The sequence below is a fragment of the Pinus tabuliformis genome, chromosome 8 (genome assembly GCF_031772625.1).
Source record: "Pinus tabuliformis cultivar Carrire ecotype Pingquan chromosome 8, CPIR1, whole genome shotgun sequence".
Classification (NCBI taxonomy): domain Eukaryota; kingdom Viridiplantae; phylum Streptophyta; class Pinopsida; order Pinales; family Pinaceae; genus Pinus; species Pinus tabuliformis.
The window spans coordinates 1,671,074,831-1,671,092,931 of record NC_142294.1 but is presented as its reverse complement, the minus strand read 5'-3'; the positions used below and the strand labels follow the sequence as shown (position 1 = coordinate 1,671,092,931).

The 18,101-nt window shown below is 38.2% G+C and overlaps 1 protein-coding gene across 1 annotated transcript; it reads right to left on the bottom strand.

The window, feature by feature from the left end:
* Positions 1-926: 926 nt before the first annotated feature.
* LOC149242600 (F-box/kelch-repeat protein At2g44130-like) lies at positions 927-1,793 on the bottom strand. Its single transcript, XM_089370894.1, has one exon. The coding sequence runs from the start codon at positions 1,791-1,793 to the stop codon at positions 927-929; it is 867 nt and encodes a 288-aa protein (XP_089227020.1).
* Positions 1,794-18,101: the final 16,308 nt, after the last annotated feature.

Sequence of the window (18,101 nt, the reverse complement as noted above, 5' to 3'; positions counted from 1 at the left end):
ATTAATTCTAACGTACTTGCATGGGGAGTTAGGGTTTTTAAGGGATGTTTTTGCTAATTTTATATTATAACCAGAATATAAAAATTTAAGAGTGGAAAAGAAGATATATGAGTTTGAAAAGCTCTGAATCCAATACTCTTATTCATGACTCCATCTATTCAAGAACTTGAAGTAACAATAACACAGCTCACACTAGAAATTACAAGCCATTGAGATTACAAAATTTTGAAAAAATTTTCTATACTTGAAAAAATTATATCAAACAATCAATTAGTTTTCTAAATATCTATGAAAGTATTTGGAAAATCATCAACCTTTAATAGAATGACTTGATAAATTCATTAAAAAAACAACACTTTTAGGGAAGTCTTAAAATGATGAATAAAACTTGGCTATCTTTAGAAAAAAACATAAAGAAATTAAAATATTATAAACCATATAAAAACTTCAATAAACAATAAAATAAGAGCAGGTTATTTTTTATACACTTCAAATTAATATATATATATATATATATATATATATATATATATATAAGAAAAGACTTAAATTTAAAAAAGTTAAATTATAATTTTCTTTTGAGAAATTTCTTATTTACATATTTTTAAATCAGTTTATATTATTTTTTAATAATAAAAAAAATAATTTAAAAACCTTACGTATTTTGCTTCAACTGAAAATGAAAATTTCTGACTAATTATCGGCATTAAAAGTTAGAATACCATAAATATATAAAATTTAAATAATGTAAGAGAAGTCAAACTACCACAAATATATAAAATTAAAATATTTTTATAATAACTTTTGATTGAACATACAAACACTTCAACCGATATAAGTCAGGTGGCATAACTCACTCCATTCAAATCTCTACGACTGTTGCATGTTTGATCAAGGTAGAACCTTCCTCATAAACACCGTTCACTTCAGTCCACTGCGCCACTGACGGGTTGAACAAATACGAGACCCGTGTGTGAGTGGCAGTGGCGCCAAACCCTTTTCGCAGCATCATACTTTATTACTTCCTCTTTCGTGAATCTATATAACTCTCCACTAAAAGAAACAACACCACAACTTCTCGCGACATCTGTACTCAATCTCTCACTATCTTCACACCTTCTCCACCTTCGCGTAGTCGGATCAAAAACCTCGGCATCTCTGTTGAACTGGCCTCCGCCTAACACCATGAATTTACCTTGCATGAAAACACCATGGCATCCCTGGCGATGCTGTTGGCTCATAGGAGGCAGAATATCCCACTTGTCTTCGGCCACGTTATAAACTTCTGCAGACGCCAGGGGAGTGCCATGGTCATCGATACCGCCGGCCACGTAGACAAGTCCATTGGCAGAAGAGACAGAGCACCCAAAGGAATATCTAGCTGTAGGCATGTCAGCTCCCCGGGTCCATGTGGTAGATACAAAGTCATAAACGTATACCCTCTTCCTATAGTGGTAGAATCCGCCAATGAGAAGCAGTTTCCCATTCACAGCAGCGCAGCGACACAGTGGTGTTATTCTAACGAAGTCTGGATCGTGGATGGGAGGTAGCATCTCAGAGGTCCCCGTCACAGGGTCGTACACCTTTACTGCACAGAGAATGTCGACCCTCTTATGCATTTGAATGAAGCAAAGGAGATGCTCGCTCGCCCCACATATCTTTCTGTCAACATAGAAACTAGGGCTACTCAGCATAACCTTCCAACTTGTGCACACAGCTTTCAGATTATTGTGTGATGAGTAAGGCACTCTCAACAAACAACATCGAATGACGTCGTCTGGAATAACGTCCATCTCAACACTTCAAACAAAAGACAGACACCTATTTCGTGATCAAGTTTATTACTGACTGATAATGCTCCGAAAGTGAAGGTGAAAAGTTGAAAATGAAGTTAAATATATGAGCAGAATGGGGCATCACCAGTTATCCACCCAAGTTATCCTCCCGTGTCGACTGAAGCTGTCCACCCTTGAAGAAGAGAACTGAAGTGATCAAATGTTCTTTATTCATACTATGAGCATGTATTAATTTCATTCATATATTAATATAATCACTTTGAAATTTATATATTTTTTAATTTTTATTTCTAGTGTTGGTCGGTGTCATACAATTTTAGTTAAAATAATAGTTTTATTATTATTAATATTAATATAATAAAATTTAAATCTAAATATTTTATTTTTATTTTTAAATCCAGTGGTTTTTATTTTTTATTGCTTAGTCTTGTTTTTTTAAGATTACATTTTTGGATAACATTATCATTTTTTTTTATATTTAAATTTTTTTTTTATAAATAAAATAAAAAAACTATATATGAAAATGTAGAAAATTAGATTTTGAATCTATATAAATGTAAAGAAATACTTTATATATATATATATATATATATATATATATATATATATATGCTTAGTTATTATGTGGACAAATGTTTTATGTAACATGTGTAATCACTTTAAGACCACAAGTATCCTATAAGAAAGACATTTCATAAGCGATAAACTTTAGACTAGTCATTTTAGGCAACACTATGGAAATTATTGAGAACCTTCTATTCATCCTTGTGAGGTAAGCATTGGGTGAGATGGTGTGAATTGTTATCAAAATATGTAATACCCCTAGCTTAAACCCTAAATGGTCTAGTAAATATATATATGATATTTAGGCTTGTGAACATCTATGTGTTAATTAGATTGGTAAGCACAATTTCAATGGGACTTGGGTTTCTTTATGTGTATAAATTTGTTAGGTCAATGGGCTAGTGTATTAATGTGCTTTAATGCTAGGGTGATTTTGATGTCAAGGTAGGGAATTTGTGTGTTAAAAAAAGAGTTAGTCTCCAAGATGTAACATGTAAGGCACACATGTAATAATAGATTATCATGACTACAAATTAGGGAATGAAAATTATTATGGGGTACTACTAATCCACAAAAATAAAATGTTCTCGTGGAACCTAGACATGGTTCCTACTAAAAAATGATATAATATTCTTAAAATAAATTTTATGGATAACAAATATTATAACCCAAAACTATAAATAAAGGGTAAAATGAGGGGAATGGAACACATTCAATTTCTCTTTCTATTAGAGATTTCTAGGTGATGGATATGAAACTATGCATTATGTTGTTACCATATTAATAGTACTATGAGTGGCATTGCCCCAATAGGATAAATTGGGACTATTATAAGTGGTGTCAAAGCATGATTTCAACATTGAGCTTATATGGAAAAAGTGCAAACACAAATGTGAAATTGTTTGTAGGTTCCAGTGACAAATATTATATAGAGAATGGTGTATGAAAGGTCATGGATGGTGGATGGCAGGTATCATCTTACGGGTGCACACTTTTACTGAGACCAAAATGTCACCCTCTTATGCATTTGAATGAAGCAAAGGAGATGCTGGATGGCCCCACATATGTTTTTGTGGGCATAAAAGTTAGGGTTACTTAGCATAGCCTCCCAATTTGTGCACATATTTTAGCTTATAGTGTGATGAGTAAGGCACTCTTAGCCAACAACATTAAACTAGGTCATCTTGAAATAATTTCCATCTCAACACTTCAAACAAATATCAGTAGAATGGGGCATCAATAGTCACGAAGAGAACTGAAGATATCAAATGTTCTTCATTAGTGCATAAGAGAGCAAGTGTCTAAGAGAAATGAAGCTATACACCCTTGTAATAGTCACGAAGAGAACTGAAGATATCAAATGTTCTTCATTAGTGCATAAGAGAGCAAGTTTCTAAGAGAAATGAAGCTATCCACCCTTGCCGAAGAGAACTGAAGTGATCAAATGTTCTTTATTCATGCCATGAGCATCTATTAATTTCATTCATATATTAATATAATCAAGGTGAAATTTATATATATTTTTAATGTTTATCTTTTCAAATATAGTTGTGGTTGGTTGGTGTCCATACAATTTTGGTTAAAATAATCGTTTTTTATTATTAATCTTAATATAATAAAGTTGAAATTTAAATATTTTATTTTTATTTTTAAATCTAGTGGTTTCTATTTTCTTATTGTTAAGTGATGCTTTTTTTAAGATCACATTTTTTATAACATTATCATTCTTTTTGCTTATTTAAATTATTTTTTTATAAATAGAATTTATATATATATATATATATATATATATATATATATATATATATATTAGATTTTGAATCTATATAAATGTAAAGAAATACTTAATATACTTAATATATATCTTTTAGTTAGTATGTAGAAAAATGTTTTGTGTAAATGTGTGTAATCACTTTAAAATCTTAAGCAATAACATGACTCCACTATACTACATGCTACATAAAATATTTAAATTATTTTTGAAATATATTTATAATTTGATTATCTATATTATATAGGAATAATTACTGAAATGATTTGTTTTTCCTTGGAGTATTATAAAATGTAGACATTGGCCCTTATGTCCAATTAGTTAAGTAATCTCACAACAAGTCTATTTATAATAAATTTTTGGTGGGATGTGGCATTCCATGTTCAATCAATCCCCCATTTACAAAAGGAATGGATGGGATGACAAAATGCATGGGTAATTTCAACTTTTTGGTTTTGAGAGGAAATATTTGGTAATTCTTGCAATGCATAATTTTATCATGGATAGAGTGATGGAAAAGCACCACAAATATCCTATAAGAAACACATTTCATAAGCTAGAAACTTTAGACTAGTCATCTTAGGCAACACTATGGAAATTATTGAGAACATTCTATTCATCCTTGTGAAATAAGAATTGGGTGAGATGATGTGAATTGTTATCAAAAGATGTAATACCCCTAGCTTAACCCCTAAATGGTCTAGTAAATATACATATGATATTAAGGCTAGTGAACATCTATATGTTAATTAGATTGGTAAGCACAATTTTATTGAGTCTTGGGTGTCTTTATGTGTATAAATTTGTTAGGTCAATGGGTTAGTTTACTAATGTGATTTAATGTTGGGTGATTGTGAAGTCAAGCTATGGAATTTGTCTTTTAAAACACCAACTAGTCTAGAAGATGTAACATGTAAGGCACACATGTAATAATAGATTACCACGAGTACAAATTACGGAATGAAAAAGACTATGTGGTGCTAGGAATCCACACAAAATAAAATCTTGTGGTGGAACCTAAACATGGTTCCTAAGAAAATATGATATAATATTCATAAAATAAATTTTATGGATAACAAATATTATAACCCCAAACTATAAATAAAGGGTAAAATGAGAGGAATGGAACACATTCGATTTCTCTTTCTATTAGAGATTTCTAGGTGACTGGTATGAAAATATGCATTATGTTGTTAGGATACTAATACTACTATGAGTGGAATTTCCCCAATAAAATAAATTGGGAATATTATAAGTGGTTTCAAAACATGACAAATCTCGTATAGATGAAGGTGTATGGAAGGTGGTCGATATTGAATGGGAGGTAGCATCTTAGAGGTTCCAGTTGTACACCTTTAATGCCTCCATAATGTTGACCCTCTTATGCATTTGAATGAATCAAACGGGATGCTAGCTAGCCCCACTGTAAAATGTAGTGTTACTTATCATAGCTTGCCAACCTGTGCACACAACGTTTAGCTTATGGTGTGATGAGTAAGGCACTCTAGCAAGCAACATCCAAGGAGGTCATATGGAACAACCTCTATGGTAACACTTCAAACAAAAGACACCTATTTAGTGTTCAAGTTTATTACAAACACATAATGCTCCAAACTTGAAAGTGAAGTTAAATATATGAGAAAATGGGAGCACCACCCATGCTGAAGAGAACTAAAGCTATAAAATGTTCTTCATTCTTGCCTAAAAGAAATGAAGCTAAGCTATCCACTTGTGTCCAAGAGAAATGAAGTTATCAAGCCTTTCCTAAGAGAACTAAAGTGATCAAATATGCGTTATTCATACCATGAGCATCTATTAATTTCATTCATATATTAATATAATCTAGGTGAAATTTATATATTATTTATTTTTAATTTTTTCAAATCTAGTTAAATAGGGTGGTTTTTATTTTTTTTATTGTTGAGTGGTGTTTTTTTAAGATTACATTTTTGGATAATCTTATCATTTATTTTTGTTATTTAAATAATTTTTTATAAATAAAATAAAAAAACTATATATGAAAATGTAAACAATTAGATTTTGAATCTATATAAATGTAAAGAAATACTTTATATATATATATATATAGAGAGAGAGAGAGAGAGTTAATATGTGGACAAATGTTTTATGCAAGATGTGTAATCACTTTAACAATCTCAAACAATAACATGTCTCCACTATACTACATGCTACATAATTTTTTATTTTATTTTATTTTATTTATTTATTTATTTTTATTTTTATTTATTTTTATTTATTTATTTTATCTAGGTGGTTCGTGGGTACCCTTTTTCATTGGATAGCCGCTACATCCACAATAATTCTGGGCAGATCGACCCTGAAGGGGGATCATATCCCCTTGGCCTATGTACTGACCTCACCCTAAGGGCTTTCCGGAATCAACCCTGTGACCTCCTGTATGGGGAGGCACTGATTTGACTAGAGGAGCTAACCCTTGGGGCTACATGCTACATAAATTATTTAAATTACTTTTGAAATATATTTATAATTCATTTCTCTATATTAAATAGGAATAATTAGTGAAATGAATTGTTTTTCTTTGGAGTATATTAAATGTGGACATTTCTTATGCCCAATTAACTAAATAATCTAACACACATATATTTATAATAATTGTTTGGTGGAATGTGGCATTCCATGTTCAATGAACCCCCCATTTACAAAAGGAATGGATCAGATCACAAAATGCATGGGTCATTGCATCTTTTTGGTTTTGAAAGAAAATATTTGACAATTCATGCAATGCATAATTGTATCATGGATAGAGTGATGGAAAAACAGGACAAATATCCTAGAAGAAAGACATTTCATAAGTGAGAAACTTTATACTAGTCATCTTACCCAACACAATGGAAATTATACAGAATCTTCTATTCATTCTTGGGAGATGAGGATTGGGTGAGATGGTGTGAATTGTTATCAAAAGATGTAATACCTCTAGCTTAACCCCTAAATGGTCTAGCAAATATACATATGATATTTAGGCTAGTGAACATCTATATCTTAATTAGATTTGTAAGCACAATTTTATTGGGGTTTGGGTGTCTTTGTGTGTATAAATTTGTTAGGTGAATGGGCTACTGTACTAATGTGCTTTAATTCTAGGTTTATTGTGTAGTTAAGCTAGGGAGTTTGTCTGCAAGTCTCCAAGATGTAACATGTAAAGCACACATGTAATAATAGATTATCATGACCAAAAATTAGGGAATGAAAAAGACTATGGGGTGCTAAGGATCCACAAAAAATAGAATGTAGTGGTGGTATCTAGACATGGTTCCTAAGAAAAAATGATATAATATTATTAAAATAAATGTTATTTATAAGAAATATTACAACCCAAAAATACAAATAAAGGGTAAAACTAGAGGAATGGAACACATTCAATTTCTCTTTATATTAGAGATTTCTAGGTGATGGATACGGAACTATGCATTATGATGTGACAATTTTAATAGTACTATGAGTGGCATTTCCCGAGTAGGATAAATTGGGAATATTATAAGGGGTGTCAAAGCACGATTTCAACATTAGGCTTATATGGAAAATGTACAAACACCACTATGAAATTTTTTATAGGTTCCCACTACAAATTTCATATAGAGGATGGTGTATGAAAGGTGATGGATAATGGATGGGAGGTAGCATGAGTTGCCAATCTCAGGGTGGCACAAGTTTACTCCCACTAGAATGTAGACCCTCTTATGCATTTGAATGAAGCAAAGAGAGAGATGCTTGTTGGACCTACATATCTTTCTGTAGGCATAAACGTTAGGGTTACTTAGCATAACAGATAGCTTTTAGCTTATGGTGTGATAAGTAAGGCACTTCAACAAGCAAAATCTAAAAGGGTCATTTGGAATAACCTCCATCTCAAATTTTTTTTAAAAATACACCTATTTCATGTTCAAGTTTATTACATAGAGATAATGCTTCAAACTTGAAAATGAAGTTAAATATATGAGCAGAATGGGGGCATCACCCTTTGCCTAAGAGAACTCAAGCTATCAAATGTTCTTCATTAGTTCCTAATAGAACAAACCTATCCACCCTCGTTGAAGAGAGAAGTGAAGCTATGAGGAATGAACTCATGAAATGCTCTTTCTTCATACCATCAACATCTATTAATTTCATTCATATATTAATATAATCAAGGTGAAATTTGAACATTTTCTAATTTTTATTTTTTCAAATCTAGTTATTTTTAGTGGGTGTCCATACAAATTTGGTTAAAATAATAGTTTTATTATTATTAATATTAATATAATAAAGATAAAATTTCAATATTTTATTTTTATTTTTAAATCTAGTGGTTCTGGTTGTTTTTTCTTGTGTAAATCAACAGTTATATATTAATTCATAAAAATACATAGGATACAAAAGGTCTATATGCACAGACAAAGAAAAATCATCAACGCATGCTCAAAATGACTATAAGAAACTAAACCTGCATCTACTGAACCTAAGGCTAACCATGCGGGGCTACCTAACAAGGGGTCTAAACCAGAAAAAACCACCACCCTAGGCTACTTGAGAGTAGTTCTAAAAAAAAGAGGGCCTAGAGGACCTCCACAACTACGACAGAGAGATACAAAACATGAGAGAAACAGGAAACTGAGAAGCCATTACAGCTTCAAAATCACATAGTCTTTACTGGGTGCACTTGGCCCGGCCGTTGCAGTCACAAACTCGGGCTATGGAATCCTTTAAGGAGTGGGATGCTTCACCTGGCTGGTGTCAATTTCCTCCGCCGGGACTTCCACCGCATTATTGATTCTCTGACAGATGGAGAGCCTAAGGAGATTGATTAGGACACCCAGATTTTGTGAAAGGATTCTGAATTCCTAAGACAAGGCACTAAAATTAAACTCCATGGCATCTATCTTAGCCAAATTCTCTGTTGAAATGAGGGAGATGGCCTGGTGAGCTCTCATGATATCTTCAGCCTGCATGGTGAGCGCTTTGGCTAGCATGGTCTTCATCCGCCACATTTCTCCTTGGGTTCGAACAAATTATGTGGCAGTCACTATGCCTAGATCAGATAGCCAGTCCATTTCCATATCTAGAGCCTGAGCATCCAAATGTTCTTCCTCCTCTGTAACCGCAACTTCGAGCTCTTCGATTTTGCATTTTTCTTTCTAAGTGGTCCGGGTCTGATAAGCCTCCCAGGCTTTCTGTAGGTCCCAGTTAGCGGAAGCATTCCGACTACCCTCACATGCCATAATATTATTATAGTTTGAGGATACAATGAAAATCTTAGCAGCACTATGATTGTTAAGAAACGAGCTAGGAGAAAGCAGTGTCGTGATCCCCTGGTTGGATGCCTTAGGTATAGCTGAGGGTGGGAAGGTCTGGCTTAATATCTCCCACTTCACTGTCAGAGATATGCTTTTCCTACCATAATAACTACCATTATAGTTTCCCATCTCTTGCTCATGATGCCGATCCAGAGCCTTAAATCTGACACACTTGAGGCTATTGGTTGAAAGCCATGTGTCCTCCCCTGTGTTTTGCTAACAACGTCGATCGTATTGTTTGTTGATTGTCCTCCCCATCCGATGAACTTTGTCCTTGTGGATGAGTTCCCACCCTTCCCCAGATACTCTATTGGCCTGTCGCCCATTGTACCTTCATATGGCGTTAAGTATGTTGTTAATTCTCGTAGGTAACTAGTGAGCCGTAACCTATAGCCCTTCTTCCACTCTTGATGTTTTAGTAAGATCTTGCCTCGAGATGAGAGTGCACTGATCCTGAAGCTCATTTTCTATGACATCTTGCCAAGATGTGTCAATGATCTCCATCAGATGATCGACCGCGTGGTTGGAAAGGAAATCTGCTAAGACATTTTCTTTCTGCCTGACTGGCTCTGGAATAATGCTACTAAGGGAGGAGAGATGTTTCATGATGAGCATTGTAACCATGGCTAGCCTTGAGTTCTTTGTGACTTTCTCCAGCCGAGTTCCATTCTGCAATCTCTTCACCGTAGTGATGGCCAAGAGGGAATCACTTTCCATTATAATAGAGCCTTTACCCAAACAGATGAGAATTTGCAGCCCCTATTCCAGGGCTATGCATTCTGCTTCATTATTGGTAACCTCCCCAAGCGCTCTGCAGTAAATGTGGAGGATTTCACCTTTTTCATTTTGGATGATGCCTCTAAGCCATGCAAAGCTAGGGTTTCCGATGGAGGCCCCGTCGAAATTTAATTTGCAGAATTCCGAGGTGGGGGGTAGCGAGGCCGAAGGAACGGGAGCAAGTCGAAGGTGGTCATCTTGAGCCTTGTGACTTATCAGACCATTCCTGCCAAACAACAGCAGGATGCGAGGGTCATTGGGAGTGAGCGTCTTTTCCTATTCCGCTTTGCAGGTGGTAAGGGAATTCTCTTTTAAACTATGCATAATGATTGTTTTGATGGTTTCAAGCTGCTTGAATTCTTTTTGAAAGATTCGTCCGTTCCTCTCTTTCCAAGTGTTCCAGACTATAAAACTGGGGCAGAGCCTCCAAAGGGTGTTAACTGCATTGCAACTAGAATATTTTGTGTGCCAATTTGCAATGGAGTCTTGAATAGAATCTCTGTGTCTGTATGTTTGTTTGAAAATTCCTTTCATCCATTCCCATAGATTATTGGTCCAGTCACAGTCATTAAGGAGATGGTTCATCGTTTCCTCATCCTTTTCACAGAGGGGGCATCTGGAAGGCCCAATGAAACCTCTTTTCACTAAATTCTCCCAGGTAACGATTTTGCGATACATGAGAAACCAAAGAAAATATTTTATCTTTGGCCAAAGAGCATTTTTCCAAACATATGGGTACCAAGTTACTTTGTCTTCAAGGTTCTGGTGCTCGAGATAAATTCTCGCTTCCTTGAGGTTGAAGGTTCCTCCGTCGAGTTTTCCCCACCTGAGTTAGTCCTCCTTCTGAGTGGCCCAGATCATTCTCTTACTCAGATCAGTTTTAGGCTACTGAGGAGGTTTATCATGTCTTCCTCCATAAGGAGAGGCTCTAGGTTCCATTTCCCCCAGTGCTGGTTCTCGTTGATATCAGACCAATATTGATGGACTTGTATCTTTCCCGTCGCATGAAACCATCTCTATAGGGAAAGATAGTTGGGGTTTTCTAGTTTAGGTATCTGTTGCCATGCATCCTCCTAGAATTAAGCCTTGTTGTCATTTCAAATTTCCCAGAAGCAGTGGTTCTAAATGAGGTGGATGTTAGCTCTGGCTAGATTCCAAATATGGGAACCTTTAGGGCCATCTGTCATTTTGACCAAGTCCTCTGGTCTCCACCTTTCGGTGTATTTGGCCTTCCATAATTTTTCCCAAGGTCTATGGGGTTCCTTGAGCCATCACCACCAAAGCTTGGCTCCATAAGTTTTGTTGATAGTATCCGGGTCTTGAAGCCCTAAGCCCCCTAGGATTTTGGGCTTGCATAATTTAGTTTAGGCTACAAGTGCCCACTTATGCTTATATGCTTTGCCCGACCGAAGAAAGGCTCTTTGAATATTCCTAATTTTATGTATAACCATTTTTGGAGCTAGGAGGATAGAGAGCAAGTAGAGAGGAATGGCTTGCAGAACTGCCTTAGTCATTACAAGTCTTCCTGCAAAATTCAAAACTCTGTTGGTCCAGTGATTCCCCATGTCCTCTAGCTTGGAGAGAAAATGCTCCTAGTGGAGTTTTTGCCAAGGCTTTTGGTGGGCTCCAGTATTGTAGCAATAATGCTACAACTCCTGGAGCTTCCTATCTCTAATTTTATCAACCCGGTAGTTCGTAACAAACTTGGAAGCGACGGTGCTGTATGCACAAGTACTAGCTCTTGTCGCAACTGTCACTTGGTCAGCTAGCACAAGTCCGCTAGGGCTCAAGCCAACTTCTATATGCTCTCAGAAGAAGCTTTCTAAATGATGAACAAAGGCTATCTTAAAGGAAATTAACCTACTTTGCAAGAATTAACTGAAAGCCAACCAAACATGGAAACCCTAGTAAACCCTAATCTGACTAGTTTAATCTCTATGATGCAATGGTGGGAGTGCAAACTTCTAGAAATGATTCCATTACTTCCAGTGAGATGAGATGCATGAATTTAAACTACTTTCATTGAAGAGAACACATTTTTGTATTTTTGCTTAAGTGGTTGGAGTTATTATGACTTTGTTTCTTATTAGGTTTTGACTGTGCAGGGGTAGTTTGGAGGGAAGGAAGGCTGGAAAAAGGTCATGAAGGCTAGGAGAGGTTCCAGGGGATCTCTAACATCATTCCACGGAAGTCCACAACGTTTAGGTGCTTGGCAACCGAGGTTGCAGGCTTCTACAGGATGTCTGCAGGGGATCCTATAGGAAACTCGGGATTTCTACAGGAAGTTTGCTAACTTCTACAGGATGTTCTGCGGTTGGAGTTTTTGGTGATGGAGGAGTGAAGGAGCGCTATGGGTGGATAGGTAGGATGAAAAGGGAGCTAGTGATGGCTCAGGGACAGAGAGATGGGATGGAGAGAGAGTGCATGCAGTTGGTTGGTGGATAGAAGGGTGGAAGCAATGAGAAGTCAAAAAAATGGAGCTACGTGAACAGTAGAAGGGTTGGAAGGCAAACGAGCTGAACAGAGGATGAGTAGGTGACTTTAGGCGTGGTTGAGAAGAAGAGGAAGATAATAGAACAATGCTGCGCAGTGTAAATGGAACAAATCCTCTATGTCTAGCACAAAACCGAGAATTCACCCACCTATTCTAACTGTGTTATTAAACCAACGAACAACAACGTAAACTTCAGAGAGAAATCGTGCATGGTGTTGGAACGAAGGAGTATTGCTCAAGATCAGAATGCATGGATGGATCTACAATTGAAATGACTATGTTGCAGCTTGCATGAACGTATAAGACTGCGTTTTTTGGTGGTTGGTACAGTCTACACCCCCAATCTCTAAACAGAGATGGCAGTGAGTGCACTATCAACCTTTTCTTGGAGCTCTAATGAATGCTAATCCTCCTACTCTAATCTAAGCTACTAGAAGCACTTTAACCATAAACTAATCCTACTCAATCACATTAAAGAAATTAAATCAGCAGACTGTGTTTTTCAAATGAATGTCAAAGCAAAGAAATGAAGTGCTGAAAGGAAAGAGAAGTAACAATACAAGGAAAAGGAGGTCTATTGCTCTCACGTTGGGCCCTAACCTGAGAGCTATAGCTCCCTTAAGAACTCAGAATTGAATCCAAAGCTCCCTGCCTTTATTGAATAATCATGAGTCTAACAACATGCCAAAACTGGCTTACAAAAAGAAAAAACCGAGCTGTAGCTCGTGCTTAGAAATTGCAGCAGTAGTTCAAAAGTTCAAAAAGCTCCTGTCAAAGGCTACGACCTAAATATTTATACATGATGAGGATCAAGCTGGCTTCCTCAATTAGTGGAGCTCGGTTGTCCAACTAAAAGTAAACTATTGTTCCTGTACAATCCGTTGGCTGCCTTTTAGCTCGGTGGGGATAGCTGTTGGAGCTCGGAGTTGTGGTGGAGATGACAAGGGAGGTAATTCAAGACTGTGGAAAACCTCCCTATAAACCTGCAATGCCCCCTTTGTTGTCTCCTTGTCTCCATTTGCATGGTCTTTGCTCCATTTAATGTCAGAAAACCTGAAATCATCATGTATTAGTCACATAGGAATAATGCCTGCCCTTCTTCCTACAAATAACACGAACATACTAAGAAATGATGCATAAGTGATAAAAGATGAAGGGTTGAGCAAGGTAATTAGGCCAAATGAGCCCAAATTGTTACCAAAAATTGGGGCTCATCATCACCCCCCAGCTAAAATATTTTCTCATCCTTGAGCAACTTAGTCCAACTCTTCATCCTTCATTGCTTTTACTGCTACCCTTATATCCCAAGCCTCTGTAGTAGTGTCCTCCTTGCTGATATGAAACCCAGCTTTCCTGTTCACCTCTTCCCATTGTTCACTATCATCCTTTTATGTGCTGCCTTCAGTCAATCCTAGCAGCAGTGGTGGGCTGAGTTTAAGGCCAATCCAGCTGGCCTGGAGGTTTTGCATGGATTTCTTGTAAAGGGCTACCCTTACCAGAGCTTCCCTCATCCGAGTTGGGGTATGGTACTCTCGGATTTTCAAACTGTGTGCCAATGTATTCCATCTGCGTGTCCATGCTTGGACAACATTTTCTCCTAACAGTCTTTCCATGTCTTCAAAATGAGCTATGGCTTGGGCCTGTTGATCTATATATCTTAATGAAGCTGTAGGATCAGTAGACAAGTGTTGGTGTGCTGAGATGAGTGCAACTGGATCCTCTGGTTCTGCCCGAATGAGCAATGGCTCGTTTAATTCTCGGTTCATGACCGATTTTGTTTATGCTGCTCTCTGATCCTCATGGTTCAACCATGAAGCGAATGCCATTAATTTCATATCTCCCAAGGCAGTATTGGGATCCCAGGAAACTACATTAGGCAAGGCCAAATTATGGAGGTAAAACTCCGCTAATTTGGCTTTATCCTCTGACGAACTAGTGCTACACAACTCAGAAAATTGTTGTGGGTCTTGGATCTGAGAAATACCTCTTTGTGCCAAGGTATTTATTTGGAATTGCAGCCATTGGTCTTTCAAGTACAAACCATAGGATTTGGCAGGTTGTCTGCACTATATTGCCTCCATGGCCCAACTGGCCATGCAGGCCAATTGTGCCTCCTTTTGCTGCAGCTGTTTTTTTAGAGCTTGCACTTCAATTTGTGCTTGTTGTTCTGCTTCCTGTAGAATTTTCATTGGCTCCCCAAGACCGGTGGTCAGTTCCTTTTTGCCTTGCTATTCTTCTGTGGTGTCCTTGGAGGATGTACCTGTCCCCGCCCTCAGCTCCTGTAGCTGCAATCTTAGCTTCTGGTTTTCTTCCTGTAGGTACACTCTTTGACAATTGGCCACATGTTTAGCCATGGCTAATTCACTCCTGGCCTCCTTGAGTTGCTCTTGTAAAGGGCCTATGTCCGCCACACCCTTTGACTTGGCAATCTTCATCCACGTGTGTGTATGGACTCTTTCTTCCTCTAATGCAAAAAACAGTGGCACAGTAAATTTTTGAGGTATAATTTTGCCCGCCTCTAAAAAGGTGTAGTATGAACTCAGACTAGGCTGAGGGCTGGGCTCTGGTATATGTTCTTTTTTCAGCCTCTTTAGGTGGCTCTACCTCACCCTCCCTTGGCGGTGATGAGGGTCCTTCTCCTTCCATCTTCTCTGTTTCTTGTAGCCGGGCCAGAGTTTCCTGTAGAACATTTTCAACCTCCTGTAGCCGAGCTTTTTCAGTCAACAGGTCTAACTTTTCTTGACACGTAGTTTTCTTTGGGCTCCCCCTCTCATAGGTGACTGATATCCTCGAGGGGGATGTTTCCTTCGGCGATGTAGGGGCATCTTCAATAATAATCGGACTGCTGGACGGAGGCTGTGGCTTGCCCGTCTTTATCCTAACACTTCTTCGAGCTTTAAAGTATAGAGGGGTCTCCCTCTTCCTTTTCTCTTTTGGCTTAGGTGGCGTGCTAAGGGCGGCCAGCACAGATGCTGCCTCCCTTTCACGAATATCAGCTTTCTTCTCCTTGGGTTTCACTTTTTCAGGGCTTCCTGTAGAAGACCCTGTTTTAGTCAATTTCGGGCTTCTTGTAGAAGACCCTGTTTTGGTAATTTTCGGGCTTCCTGTAGAAGACCCTTTTTCAATAATTTTCGGGCTTCCTGTAGAAGGCTGTTTCTGCTTTCCTGTAGACACAGGTGTCACCACCTTGGCTTGCTTGGCTGCATGAGTTTTTCTTTTTGGTTTGGTTGCGGGTGCTGATGAGGTACTTTTGCTGATGTGGACCTTCTCAGATTTGTCTGTTCTGCCTTGCAACCTTTTCTCTCTTGCTGTCAAGATGGGTGTGTCATCTTTTTCTTTGTCATCCTTTTTCTCATGCTTCTTCTTTTGCTCTTTCTTCTGCACTGTGGTCGGGGTCTTCTGGCCTGTTTCTTTCTTTCCCGCGGCCACTGATTCTTTTTCTTCACTGCTGGAGGAACCACTTTCTTCGGTCAACATCCTTATGTCTCCATCTCTTGTCAAATTTCGGAATGCTTCCCATGAGAGGGGAACCTTATATGAATGAATCGCATCCTCCATGAGAAGTTTGATCAATCCATGGTGGGCTACCTGGTCTAGTATGCCTTCTTTCAATTTTGTGGCACACTCAATTAGAGACTGTAACAGGAAATAAGGAATGCTCAGTTTATTTTCTACTGGAAGATCAATCTGGTGCCTCAATTTAGTGAGAAACCTAAAGCGATACCCATACACAATGCTAAAACGGCCTTCACAGGTTATATACTTCATGATCTGTAGGCTAACTTCATTTCATGGTGGCAGCAAACTGGTTCTACGCACCCCATTCTTGTCTTCCGAGAATTCCTCCTCTGGGGGAAAGAATTCTTTCTTGGCATGTTGGCTCAACTTCCTTTCTTCCTTATCCCATGGAAAACCCATTGGAAGTTTAGTAATTCGACTAATATATTGCAGGGTGAGCTTGAGGCTTAGGCCCCTGAAGTTCACAGTGGCCACTGTTTTGGACTTCGGCCTCAGAGCTTGTAAAAATTCTTCTGCCACTTCGTCGTCATAACCCTGCAATTTGTCACAGAAGGATATCCATTGTGCTTGTGTGAAGAGCTCCACCACCTCCTGGTTTTCCCTTAACTTTGTTGAATCAGTGGGTTCCCATCTAATAAACCCACCCGACATGATAAAAATTGTTGCTTTAACTAGAGGTGGCGAACACGGAAGAAATTTGGTCTACTGAGACAGAGCGTAGAATTACGCTTTTGTCATGTACATAATCCACGAAGCTTATCTATGAGGACCTTAACACAACTTAATTACCCTGACATCCTGTAGAACGACAGTTTATGCACAGCAGACGATAATTGCAACAATTTCCTACGACCAGACTATAGACGACGATTCTGCCACCTTCAAAAGCAAATTGCATGGAGAGTTTAGGTTTACCTTTTTATCTGCCACCTTTTGACGTGAGGAACCCGCCTTCCTGTAGAAACAGCTTTCCTATAGGAGCAGCGCGTGATTTCTGGGAAATACTGCAGTTGGTCTGCGCTCTCGGTGTTGCTTCACAGGCGTTGTGATAGCCAAAGGCTCAGCGTATCGAACTGCAGAGGGATCCGGATGATCACTCGCATTCCAAACGGTGAATGATAAATGCATGGGGCGACCTAGCCGATTAGATTTGAATCGGCGGAATCCGTGGTCCGGGGGTGAGCTGTCCCCGCCGGACATTTGGATGACGTCGTCCCATCATTTGCCTGCGAGTTCACTTACTGCCACATCATCCCCCCGCAGATCCGCCGCCGTCTCTTCTGCTAAATCCGTTTTTCCCGACGGGATTGCTCTCACGTGTGTGCTGCCCATTCCTTTTGTCATGGCCGCCACCCAAACATCCGACTAGACCATTAACTGGTCGACGTGGCCAGTCAACTGGCCATACAGCCGCTCAACCCATTCTCTTCACACTTTGCAAACAATTCAAAGTAAAATTCATGCAATCTGATGGAAGAAAGGATCGAGACACTTACCTGTGCGGCCGCAACACGATTTTTCGGTTTTTGGACGATGATGAGTGGATTCAGTTGCCACTGATGAATTTGCGCAGGCCCGGAGGTTCATGTTTACAGGCTGCCGACGATGGATTGGATGCTGTGGCTGCATGCGCCCGCGTTTTCATTGCATATGGCCAGCGCTGTGATTGGTGTACACTCTAGCGGGCTTAACTGTTACAGGACTCCCGCAAGATGTCTTGTAACAGTTCTTCCTCCTCGGGTGCATGCTGTACGACGAAGGATTTGGCCTCACGATCACGCTTCCTGAGCTCGTGGATGGCTGGGTTGGATATGGTATGGCATCTCAGCATTTTTTATCTTAAAAATTGCTTTCTCTTTGATAAC

Bases quoted from the DNA above. Each gene is read 5' to 3' on its own strand.
- LOC149242600 (XM_089370894.1), bottom strand. From the start codon at position 1,793: ATGGACGTTATTCCAGACGACGTCATTCGATGTTGTTTGTTGAGAGTG.